Source organism: Ovis aries, chromosome 24, assembly GCF_016772045.2.
Source record: "Ovis aries strain OAR_USU_Benz2616 breed Rambouillet chromosome 24, ARS-UI_Ramb_v3.0, whole genome shotgun sequence".
NCBI classification, from domain to species: Eukaryota; Metazoa; Chordata; class Mammalia; order Artiodactyla; family Bovidae; genus Ovis; species Ovis aries.
Window position 1 is genome coordinate 4,162,740 of NC_056077.1, and position 12,057 is coordinate 4,174,796.

Genomic DNA, 12,057 nt, shown 5'->3' on the forward strand with positions numbered 1-12,057 from the left:
CAGTGAAGAGCTGATGGGAGTGGCCACAGACCATAAGGCCCCACTTGAGCAAGGGGCTGGGAGCTGAGGAGGCTCCTGGAGGACTAGGCTGAGGGTGGCTGCAAGAGGAGCTGCTTGCCTCCTTGCAATGGGCATCTGTGACAAGGGGGTGCTGTGGGGGGCTGTGGGGGACAGAGGCCTATGCTGCTCCTCCCTTGGGGCAGGCAGGGGCAACTCTGAGTGGGAGTTGCTTCCAGTTGTCACTTTCCTCTTTCTTTCCCAGCTGTCCCTTTTGTAAAGGGAAGAGAGGGTTCTCTTTAAAGCGATTTGCTCAGCTCTGGGGGCTTGAGGACCTTCAGTAGAGAGGCAGTGTCTCATTTTTCAGTCTCATACAGTCAGGTGTGGTTCGGGATTCAGGAGGCAGTGTGCTCTAGGTCAGGTTAACTGTGAGCTCCTGCAGCTTGTGCTCAGGCAGTGTGTTGTAGTGCAGGCGCACACCACACATATGGGTCTTTGGTGAGACGTTTCTCATGCTCGTTGTGGTCCCAGGGCCTTGCTGTCAGGGTGCACTGGTGTCTAAGGGTCCCATTTTTTTGTCTTTGTAGGAAACCATAAACACAGGCCCTTTTGTGATGCGCTCCACGTGTCGGAGGTGTGGTGGCCGGGGCTCCATCATCACGTCTCCCTGTGTGGTGTGCAGAGGAGCAGGACAGGCTAAGCAGAAGAAGAAGGTGGTGATCCCCGTGCCTGCCGGTGGGTCTGGGCTCCTCCACGCATGGGGGCTGGGAGCTGAGGCCACCTGCCCTTGTTTCTGGAGCTGAAACTCAGGGAGAAACCAGAGTCTCAGGCATTTTCCTCTGCACCAGTTACCCTTAAGATCTGCGTGTGTCATAAGGAAATGGCACCTCGCGTGCCTGCCCTGCTCCTGCGAGAAGCAGCTCCTCCACCTCTTTCTGTCCCAAGGCCAACCTTGTACCCACTGTCCGCCCAGCTGGGCAAAGCCACCCTCTCTGCCCCCAGGGCCGGCCTATGACCCCCACCCCCCACCCCAAACCAATCCTATTCCTGGAGTGGTCTTTGCCCAGGGTGGTCTGATTACATCTCACACTGTTGAAGACCCTGTGGCGGTTCTCAGGGGCCAAAAATTGGCCTCCTCTTCCAGGCCCTCCTGGTCTCAGCCTCCTATCTTCTTAGTCTCCCCCTTGTTGCCTTGCTGCCTGCAGCTTCCTCATCCCCAGGGGAGCCTTCTGGAAGCATTTGCTTAGATGTTCCTTTGGAGCTGTGATCTTTTCATTCTAAGCAATTATCTCTGTTTGTAGTGATACATGGTGTTGTTATTCAGCTAATAACTGTCTCCCCTGTGGATGTGCTCAGTGGCATCCAACTCATTGCAGGGACTGCAGCCCACCAGGCTCCTCTGCCCATGGGCTCTCCAGGCAGGAATACTGCAGCGGGTTGCCATTGCCTTTTCCAGGGGATCTTCCCCACCCAGGGAGCGAACCTGCTTCTCCATCTCCTGCATTGGCAGGCGGATTCTTTAGCACTGTGCCCCACTAGACTCTAAACTCACTGGGATACTAGGTGGACCTGCTGGTAAACTTGAATAAGTGAATGGAAGGTGCTTTCATTTGGTTATCAATTACGATATGCCACACCTTTGAAAAGTTACACTTGTTTTACTTGTTGCTGTATTGGGTAACTGTGTTGTTCCTTGTAACAGGGAACAGGAATGAGTAAGTGGGTGGGTTGTAAATAGATCTAGCGTAGAAAATGCCTTCAGACATCCCCAAATAATTGTTCTCTTGCTTACAGGAGTCGAGGATGGCCAGACTGTGAGGATGCCTGTAGGAAAACGAGAAATTTTCATCACATTTAGGGTAGGTGCTCTGTTTGCGCAGCCTCTTTTAGGCCCATGGTCTCGTGGAGAGGGTGCAGCCCAGGCTTCTTAGGGGTGAGGTGAGAGCTTCACAGAATGTGCCTGGCTGTTCAAGTTTCTAGTCAAGTAGTGGCCAGCTCAGCGGGATGATTAAACATGTGTTACATTAAGCTTTTGTGCTAAATGTGGAGAGAACAAAGTTACCCCAAGGTGTTTACAAGTTGGCCACAAAGCACTCATAAAAATACAGAAAACATCTTATATTTTTTATTGATGTATTGAATTGTTCATGGGGACAGTAAGTGCCAGAGCTACAGATTTATGTGTGACGTGCAGGCAAAGTTTTCTGAGGCAAGGATAACAGAGGAAGTACCACCTCTGCCACCGATTCTACCAGGCATGGCCCTAAGGAGGTGCGGCAGGCGGAGGCAAGGCGTGTGCCAGCCTCGTCTACAACGGTGAGACAACAGCAGCCAACGGCCTGCTGTCCTTCGGGAGGAGTTGGTGAGGGGGCTGCACTGTGGGCACCTCGGAGCAGAAGCTGGAGATGCACAGGTTTTTGTGAGACGCCCTGATAGCTCCCAGTTACGGACAGGGAGCGAGCGGGTTGCAGGCCGAGGAATGAGGTCATCTGTGTAGTTTCAAACCACGTGAGGTGGTGTCATGTATTGTTTAGGGACATGTAAACATGTAGAAAAGGTAAACAGACGCTCCTAGGAAAGATACAGACTAAACGTAGCGGCTACTGTGGAGGGGTAAGCAGGAGGGGGAGAAGTCACCTGTGTCCTGGTCTTCTGTGACCTAAGCAGGGTTGTGTGTACAGCGTGTGGTAATTACTTGTGCTGATTTACATGTGTGTGAAATATTTCATCTGTGTTTCTAATAAAGTAAGATTTTTATATTTTTTAAGTTTTCAAAATTTAGTTTTATTTCCCTCAAGACTTGAACAGCTTCATCTGAGAGGACACTGTGGCATTGCAGTGAAGGAAGAAGCTGCCCTGTAACTCCCGGAGCCTGGGGGAGGTGGGCGCTTTGGTGAAAGTACGCTGTCTCCCTGGATGCTGCACGCTGAGCCGCGGCTGTGGTCTGCTCTCCAGAAGGACTTCTCTGAGCGTGAATAACCCTCCCGTGCTTGACCCTAGGTGCAGAAAAGCCCTGTGTTCCGGAGGGATGGCGCAGACATCCACTCAGACCTCTTCATCTCCATAGCTCAGGCCATCCTCGGGGGCACCGCCAGAACACAGGGCCTGTACGAGACCATCAGCGTGACGGTAAGAGTGCAAGCACGTTCTCACTGCTCTTTTTGTTTTTCTAAAACGGGAAATGGCTGAAACCTGGGAACAACCTGGCGGAAGGCAGGAGGAGTGTGGGCCACACCTTGGGTGTGACTCGGCCGGGAAGCAGCTCCTGGGCCATGTCCATCCTGCTGGGCTGGGCAGCGGCCTCAGTGGCGCCGCGGGTTGGCTCTGCCTCCTCCCAGGTCCTACTCCCCGAGCTCCCTCCCTCCTGCTGTGGGCTCTCCACCCCAGACTCCTGGCCCCAAGCTCGTCACAGGCTCTGCTCAGGGTAGACTCAGCCTAGCCAGTTTCTGTGTGGGGTTTGGTGGGTTTGGTCTAGAAACCTGAATGGAGTTCTTTTCGGGAGTAAGATTGTCTTCATGTCGTGAGATGTTTTCATTTGGGCAGCTGGAGGTGGAGGAAAACCTGAGGTTCCTTTCTTTGTAGATCCCCCCTGGGACTCAGTCAGACCAGAAGATTCGGATGAGTGGGAAGGGCATCCCGAGGATTAACAGCTATGGCTACGGAGACCACTACATTCACATCAAGATCAGAGTTCCAAAGTAAGTGCCACCTGGTGTGGCGAGGCCCACCCGCTCTCTGTAGCTTCCAGCACCAGCAGGAGCCGGTCGAGGACTTCTCACCTCCTGGGCAGGTGCTGAGCCCGACCGCCAGCCTGTGTGGCACTTCTGCTATAAGCACTGAGGCTTAGGCAGGTTACTTCTCCCTCTAAGTCTGTCCTGCCCAGGTGCTCCTTCTGAAAGCGGACGTGATATAAAAGTTTGACCTTGCTGAGTAGCTGGGAGATGAAATGAATAACCCATAGGGAGCAGTTAGCTATTATTGCTGCTGTTGGTTTTATTATCACTCTCGGGTCGCCCTCCATCTGAGAGATGATCTAGAACCAGCTGGCGGCAGGTATCATGTCTGGCCTTCAGGAGAAAAGTCCAAGAGGGAGCTGTGGACATCTGGAACGGGGCTTGCCGACTCCTCTCAGAGGGCTGGGTTTCCAGCACTCTCTTTAGTTGATTTCCTGCACACACTTGTAACAGCTTTTCATTCCTCTGGTAAACTGTTTACCATGGCCACAGTGGCAGTTGTTTAGAACAACTCAGGGTAGTTGAAGAGGTTTACATTACAGAAGCTTTAAGGGTGTGGGCTCTTGGGTTCAGGGTGTGCCTGGTGCCTGGGTCGAGGGTCCTGCCTTTCCCACATGCTACATGGGGACTGGCCACGTCCACGTCCTTTTGAAGAGCTGCCCAGAGGAGCCACTCGGACACTGACTGCGCTCGGTCCACAGGAGACTGACAAGCCGGCAGCAGAGCCTAATCCTGAGCTACGCTGAGGACGAGACCGACGTGGAGGGGACGGTGAACGGCGTCACCAACACAAGTACTGGTGAGACAGCCCCGCGGCCCGTGGGAGCCCCCCAGTACCTGGGAGGGCAGACGGTTTGGAAGCATGTTGGGGTTTCCACTGGGGAATCTTCCTGGAGTCTCCAGAGGGCCCAGTAGTAAGAGAGGGGCTGAGCGTTGGGCAGAGTGGCACAGGGCAGCCACACTCTGGGGAAAGCTGGCCAGCAGGGCCCCCCGCCCCGGCCCTCATCCTCTGTGCACGTGCTGCTGGCCGAGGTCCGTGAGTTCTGTGACGCTTCCCTCCAGGGAGCAGCTCTGTGCCTTAGGGCTGCTCTCCTGAGTTCTAGCCTTGGTTCTGCCACTTGCCCTGTGACCTTGGGCTCATTCCTGCATGAGATCAGCTTGTAGCCACTAAAGGAGATGTATGTCTTCCTCGCCCAGAAGTCTTCCCCTGGATTTCAGAGTGTCCTGTAAACAGCAGCTGCAGCAGGCTTAACGACCCCAGGTCTGCCTGTGTGCAGCAGGTCTAAACTCTGAGCTTCTAGGGCCGTGAACAAACAAAACGCCTTGTTTACTTTGAGCTTAAACATCTGTAGAGTGCAGTTTATTATTGGTGATTGGTGAGTAGCCATGCCCCCCACTCTGACCTTGGGCAGAAGCTTTGGCTACAGGCACCCTTGGCTGCGGCCCTCCTCCCTCTGGATGGGGGTACTCTGCCCAGATGAGGTGCTCTGCTGGGATGGGGTGCTCTGCCGAGGAAACGCTGTTCCCTGTCAGTTGGGCCTCCTGCTGGGCTGGGACAGGCCGTGCTGAGGGTGAGTTGGCTTCTGCTGCCCGATGTGCTGCCTCCTGGTTGCACCACATTGTTTTTGTCTGGGTCCTGGATTTTCTGTCACCGTCTCAGAACTTGAGTGGTATTAGATTAGTGTGCAGTCAGAGCAGGTGATCAGAGCTGGGGGTGAGGTCTTGGTCTTGGAGCCCTGGGGCAGGGCTGGGAGTCCCAGTGGCAGCACCCTTTGCATGGAGTTGGCCGAGCTCCCCTAAATCCAGGGGACCAAGTCCTCTGTGAAAAAACAGCTGCCACAGATTCTGTCTTTGGCCAACTGGGCATAAAGTGAGCACTTACTTTAGTGGTTTGGTTCATAGACTTTTTCATATTTTCTTGTTACTATCCCTTGGACTAAAAAGAAGTGGGGATGATTCTTCCACATAACTCTACTTATGCACCTCTAGGTTTTTTTCCTGAGTCCCAAATAGTCCCACAGTCATAGAGCATGCGAGATTTGCTCTGCAACCAGCTTTCAGCCATGCGCCCCTCCCCCAGGGGAACTTGAGGTCTTCCTGACTGAGCTCTGAGTGAGACCCTGGGCCTTGTTCACTGTTTGCATGTTGGGTATTATCCACCAGTTGTTATCAAGCCCCTTCCTGAGAGCTCAGATTGGAAGTTGATCCTGCAGTCAGTTTCTGAGTAATGTCCTCGGTTCTCATCCTGTTAGCTCATTCCCTCTCCCCTCGTTTAGCCGAGATTTATTGAAAGGCTCTTATGTGCCAGACACTTTGCCAGTTCTTCGTTTTAAATTTCTATTGACATAATTTTGCTGAATATATCATGTTAACATATGTGTTGCATGTGTTTGTGAAGAGTTCATAAAGTGAAATGAGTGTCCTGAATTATTTTTTTTTCCACTCACTTCCATTGTCATTTCAGAATTGTATTCAGTGGGAAATATGGCTCCCAGACATAATTATTTAAATGGCTTTTAAGAATCTTAGCACTGGAATGCACTGTCGGTCAGTCTGCAGCCTGGGTGTGGTTAAGCCTCTTGTTACTGTGAAGAAAGTTACTTTTGCCGTCCACGTGTGAGGACATGGTGCACACAGTAACCTTTCCCGACGTCTGTACTAAGGTGCATCCTACTTATTCAAGTAGAGCCTGAGTCTCTGCTATTAAAGTTACACTGGAAGCAGTTGCCTGCAGTCATCAGTGGTTCTTAGGCTAGTGTGTCACTTAATAGCCCCCAAGTGCCCGTGGAGATAGTCACTGCAGATGCAGACTGAGTCCTGGGTGTCTTTGCTTTCACCACGGGAAAGGTATCGGGAAAGCATTTGGAAAAGTTACCATTCTGTAGGAAAACAACCTAAACGTTTTTGGTGGGTTTAGTATCGCTTGTTTATTTTTGTTCTCTGTAGCCCCTGCTGAAAACCTTAATAATGGCTGGCCCTGGCTTCGTTCCCAGTCTGAGAAGCAGAAAAACCTCAGCGAGCTGGGGGCCTGGGGCACTCTGAGGTTACTGAGTGACCTTTTGGGTTTAGAGACAGCATGGCTCGTTGTTTGTGTTTGTGGATTGTCATTAACTCCTGTGATGACCTCTGTACGTCCATTTAGCTGTCGTGCAGGAACCTCTTCCAGAGCTTGGATCCACCTGCGGTCTCTTCTCTGATGAGCTGACGGCATTGACTGTTGAGCCCCTTTATTTAGGTAGGGTGGAGGCAAGAGGAAGATGAGGAAAAAGACATTTTAGTGGAACAAGAGGCACTCTGCTGGCTCAGTCTGAGTGTGTAGTCAGCTCAGGTAGTCAGACTGCGTGTAGACCCCGCACCTCTGCCTGTAGGGTGGGTCCAGTCCTCAGATGTCACCCTGGAGTCCTGTTGGCTTCTGTTTCTCGCACTGATGGTCACCAAGCACTTGCCATGTGCTCAGAAGCGATGACCAGAGAGATGGGGTCCCTGCCCCGCCCAGCTTACAGTGTGAGGGGGGAAGGCCAGCAGGCACTGAACCCCCAGGTGAGTGCCAGACCTTGCTCATGACACTAGGAGCTTGTACCTGTGGAGAAAAAGGTGGTACAGATTCATGGAATGAGCGTTACCTGGTTATTCATCACCTTGTGAAGAGCCATGGATTACCTTCCCCACCTCTTCTGGAGACCTGCTGCCCGAAGCTGTGGGCCTCTCACCGGCAAAGGCATCTCAGACTGAGATCTTGGGGACATGGGCATTTGTCCTACACATTGCCCTTGATATACATCCCCCCGCACACTGACATGCGCTAATTTTCCTGGCACAATGAAAAACATTGAGTCCAGTCCAGCTCATAGCGCATTGGTCCTCTTGCCTCGTGGGTGGCCGATCTTTAACGTGCCGTGTTTGTGCAGAGGGGTCTCATGGCCCCTCTGAAAACAGAAGGGTGGCCACCCTGTCTTGGAGCATTTGGAGCCAGGTGCTTGCCCGGTGACACACGGGGCCCTTGGCTGCCCCGTCCCAGATGAGCAGCGCACATGTCCTGGGGTCCCGGGTGCTACCTGAAGATGGTCCGTGTGCACTAGCTGGGTGTGGAAGCTGGTCAGTGGCTCTCGGCACATGCTCTTCACCTTCTCAGAGCCTGGGCTTTGGTGTCTGACTGCTTGGGTCTGAACTCAGACCTCCTGCTCGCTTATTTGCTCTGTGACCTTAGTCATGCCACCTAACCCCTTTGTGCCTCTGGTTTTTGTTTCTTTCATCTGGAATTTACCTGTAAGGTTATCGTAAGGATTGACTGAGGTACGGACGCCATGTAGCCTGGCCTGGAAGGCATCAGCACCGGCTGTTTTTTGTTATGGTTGTTAAGGTGGGACAGCTGCCTGATGTCCCTTTCTGTTCCTTGTTTTCCTCTTGAGGGCCAGTGACTTGGGGAACAGTTGGGATGCTCTAAGTGCTGAGTCATCTGATGAACGGGACAACCCTGGACAACCTGATACGGCCACCTCTCCTCTCGGGGTGGCGCTTGGTGGCTCTTGGAGCGCGAGCCCTGGGTGGCCAGGCGGGGCCTGGGGCGGGCTGCGAGGAGGTCTGCACCCTTGACCCCAGTTCTCTCTGCTGTTTATGCCCAGGTGGCAGCACCATGGATAGCTCCGCGGGAGGCAAGGCTAGGCCTGAGGCTGGGGAGGACAAGGAGGGATTCCTTTCCAAACTTAAGAGAATGTTTACCTCCTGATATCCCAGCCGAGGTAGGAAAACCCCTGAGGTTCCTCCCCTTCATGCCCCTCTGAACTAATGAATCCCTGTTTTCCCTCATTTTAGCCAGTATCATCCCCCCACCCCGAGAGGTGAAGAGGTTCTCATCTCAGGCATGGTGTGAACCCAGCCTCAGCCCAAGGGGAGCTGGCCAGTAGTGCAGGGCTGAACCACCTCCTGGAGCCCCCAGCCCTCCTTCCACCATCTCCCGGGGGCATTGCATCCCGCCATGGTGGGAACCAGGTTGTCCATAGTCACAGAGGGCAGGTCACAGCAGAGCCAGGCCTAGAACTCAGATCTCCCTAGCCCCGCCCTGTCCTGCCTGGGATGTCTAGGGCAATGTCAGCTTTAGTGTGGAGTGGGGTGGGGCAGTGATGGGAGTCCTGCTTGCTCACCATGGTGTCTTGGGATACACCTTTCGTTTGTGCTGGTCCCTGATGGCGGGGGCTCCTTCCCAGGGACCGCAGAAGTTCACCAACAGGGCGTGTCCTTCCTGCGAGGCCAGTGAACTGTACCCGTTTGTGTCTTGGCTCAGGAAAACGGTCCACTGGGAACTAGGCAGGGAACAGCAGCACCTCCTCGTGGCCAGGGCACCTTGGACGCGGGAGGATTCCCCACGGCAGCACCGAGCCCCTGCCTGCAGAGGCCTCCGGACCGCCTTGGCAACAGCGAACTCACGTGGCCACGCAGCTCTTCACAGAAGGTCGCGGCATATGGGACAGACGCTGGGCAGTCAGGCATGGCCAGCCTCAGGGCTGGTAGTTTCCTTTCCGTGGGTAGGTAACTTGGCCTCTTCAGGCTCTGGCAGTCAGACGGCTGGACACTTCCTGCAGAGCTGAAACTCTTAATTTGGAACTGAATGTGGTTAAAGAATTAAAGGCCATGCTTACAGCTTGAAAATGAAGCCTTAAGTTGCACCGAGTTGTGACGTGATTGATTTCCTTCTCAGCAAACCTCCGGGACGTTCCAGAATGAGTCTTTCCTGACAGGTTATCCTTTCCAGGAACCTGGGGCACACACCCCACTGGTGTCACCCACCCTTCAGCTGGAGTTGGTTTTAATTCCCAAAGGTACTGAGCAGCTGGAACCTGGGGCCTGGAGGGCCTGGGTTGACACCTAGAGGACAGTCCCTGGAGAGTTCACTCTTGATCACATGGGCTGTGACCTCCGTCAGGAGGACAGGGTGGCCCTGTCCCCCGAGAGTTGAGTTGTGTTTTTCTAAGGCAGGCATGAGTGGGGCTCTTGCCCTTCTGCTGGACCACAGCCAGTGTGGCCTGGGGCTGACTGAGGGCCTCTCAACCCCAGCCCTGCCCCGCTGCTATCAGGGCCTTGGGTCTCACCACTCACTTCTGACTTGTGGTCAGACATGTGTTTAAATTATTCAGTGCTGAGAATCATTGTCTTTTCCCGTACGAGTGTTTGTTTAGAGGAGAGCGCAGTTTCAGCAATCGAAGATTCTCCAGCATCCAGCCAGACCAAGCACCATTTCCCAGCCTTGGCTCCTGGGACGCGCAGGTTCCCCTCTGTTTCCAGATCCCCCCGCTCTGGCGAGACAGGCTAATGGAGAACCCTTCTGATTAGTGTCCTTTCTGTTCCCCCCCATAATTTACTGAAATAAAGCATCTGCTAGTGTGTGCTCTAAGAATGTAAAATGATTCTGTATCAATGTAAATAAGATTATCTACTGCAAAGAGATATTTAAAACCTGAATTGTGGTCATCTCTTCTTTGAAAGAGTTCGGACAGCTCTCTGCAGGTGGCCCAGCAGCAGGTGCTCACCTGCCCGTCAGGCCACCCCACATCTGCTGGCCTTCCTGGGGGTGACTGGAGGTGGCTTTCCTCAGCATCAACCCCGCCGAGGGACAGGTATCACTCTGACAGGTGTGGACCCTCCCAACCTGAAGCAGGGAGCTTATCCTGCAGTGATATCCAGCGTGTCGCTTTTACTCTGGGAGCCCGCACCTCGAAACACCTGCAGTGTGGCCTCCTCAGGTCCCTAAGTGTCACCGCCACCATCATTAGACACTTTTTGTTTCCTCCATTGTTGTCAGAGGAATATTAAGGTATTTTGTGTGTATTGCGGTCTTTGTCTGGGCTATGGTGGCTGGAGTGGTCCCCAAGCACATGACTGCCCTGCCCCGGGGTTCTGGGCTGAGCAGGCTGTAGTGGAGGTGGGGGTGGGCACTTGCTGGATTGGGTGAAGAGGCTGGGAAGGCTGGGAAGACCTGGTGGGCAAGAAGGAGGCTCAGAGACTTCCTGCCAGTCTCCAAACTCTTCCTCCGTTGAACAGAAGTTTGCCAAGCACCTGCTGTGGACTCAGCGTGGGCTCGGCAGGATCTGAGACCCCAGGGTATGGTGGTGGAGGGCTCAATCACGTCTCTCTTGGCACCTCAGGTCTTCCTCCTAGAGAAGTCAACCAAAGCCATGTTTTTTGAAACTAGCAGTCTAGACTTGGAAAGGGGAAAGTGGATTTTCTTTCCAGTGAGACATCTTCACGGCTGTGCCAAGGCATTCTTCCCTCCGGTGGTCAGAAGGTGGCAGGGCAGCATCTGTAGGTTCAGGTCCCCCTCGAGGCTTGGCTGGACTGAGTTTGGCTCATTCCCACAGCTGGCTCCTGAGATCAGTCTCCTGACCCCTCTGCAGCCTGAGGTGGGGCTGGAGCATGAGAGGAGCCATTTAGAAACACAAGAGGGTGTCCCTAGGGCGCTGGGCCTTTGTGACCGGGAGGCGAGCACTTGCTGAAGTGCTGGGGGAGGGCAGACAGGGAAGGCACTGGAGGCTTACGAGGCCTGACCACGAGGGGCCCAGGGAGTTAGATGCTGCTTCTCCCCAGTTCCCCCATGTAGTCTTCATAGCAGCCCGGCCAGGGGGTACCAAGTGAACAACCTACCCCAAGAGGCCTGGTGTGAAATGGCCAGCACCGGCCGGATTCTGCCCTCAGCTCCCTGCAGCTCACCCTGGAGCCAGCGAGGCGGGCTTTCCTTAGGCTTGGTGCTGGCCGAGGGCTACTCCTGGATCCCGACATCATGAGTCAGGGTTCCAGCAGGTGAGTCTCCCCTCCAGAGGGCCCACGGCACTTGGGCGTCACAGGGCTGGACACGGATGACCTGTCAGGTTCTGCTGATACGGGTGGGCTTGGAAGCCTGTGTCAGCACATCTGCTCCCTCCTACCGTCCTGGGAGGCCGCTCTCTCAGGCTGTCCCTGTGCCCCTAAAGTGGGCCCTCCTCCAGTGTTCATCCCCCCTGCTCTCTGCAGCCTAATGTCGGTCTGCAGTTGTCCTGCACATTGGTGTCTGGCTCTCCTGCTAAACCAGACTCAGGACACGGTGCATAACTTTCCTGGTTAACATTGTGTTTAGGGTCCAGCACACTGGATAAGCTGTCGAAGAAGTGCTTATGAATCAACAGATCGAATGAATTTGGCGGCCCTGCTATCCTTTCAGTGCCTCTGTGGGTCCCAAGGCCACAGCAGGGTAGGGACCGCAGTGGACGTCCTGCAAGCTCACAGAGACACCAGTCTCCCCACTGGCTGTGTCCTCTGGGCCTTCGGTTCTCATCTCTAGTGAACAGGAAAGGGAAGC

General features: G+C 54.1%; 1 protein-coding gene across 3 annotated transcripts in view; it reads left to right on the top strand.

Moving 5' to 3' along the window:
• Positions 1-10,187, top strand: part of DNAJA3 (DnaJ heat shock protein family (Hsp40) member A3) — a 30,905-nt gene extending 20,718 nt beyond the window's left edge. The window contains exons 6-11 of one of the 3 annotated variants that reach the window (XM_015104060.3): positions 585-732; positions 1,792-1,856; positions 2,998-3,126; positions 3,580-3,695; positions 4,433-4,530; positions 9,013-10,187. In XM_015104060.3, the coding sequence (XP_014959546.1) occupies positions 585-732; positions 1,792-1,856; positions 2,998-3,126; positions 3,580-3,695; positions 4,433-4,530; positions 9,013-9,035 (579 nt within the window). In that variant the 3' untranslated portion in view covers positions 9,036-10,187. Of the gene's footprint in view, positions 1-584; positions 733-1,791; positions 1,857-2,997; positions 3,127-3,579; positions 3,696-4,432 lie in introns of all 3 variants that reach the window. The other 2 variants (XM_042240450.2, XM_060405611.1) reach the window with 2 other exon arrangements.
• The last annotated feature ends 1,870 nt before the right edge of the window (positions 10,188-12,057 follow it).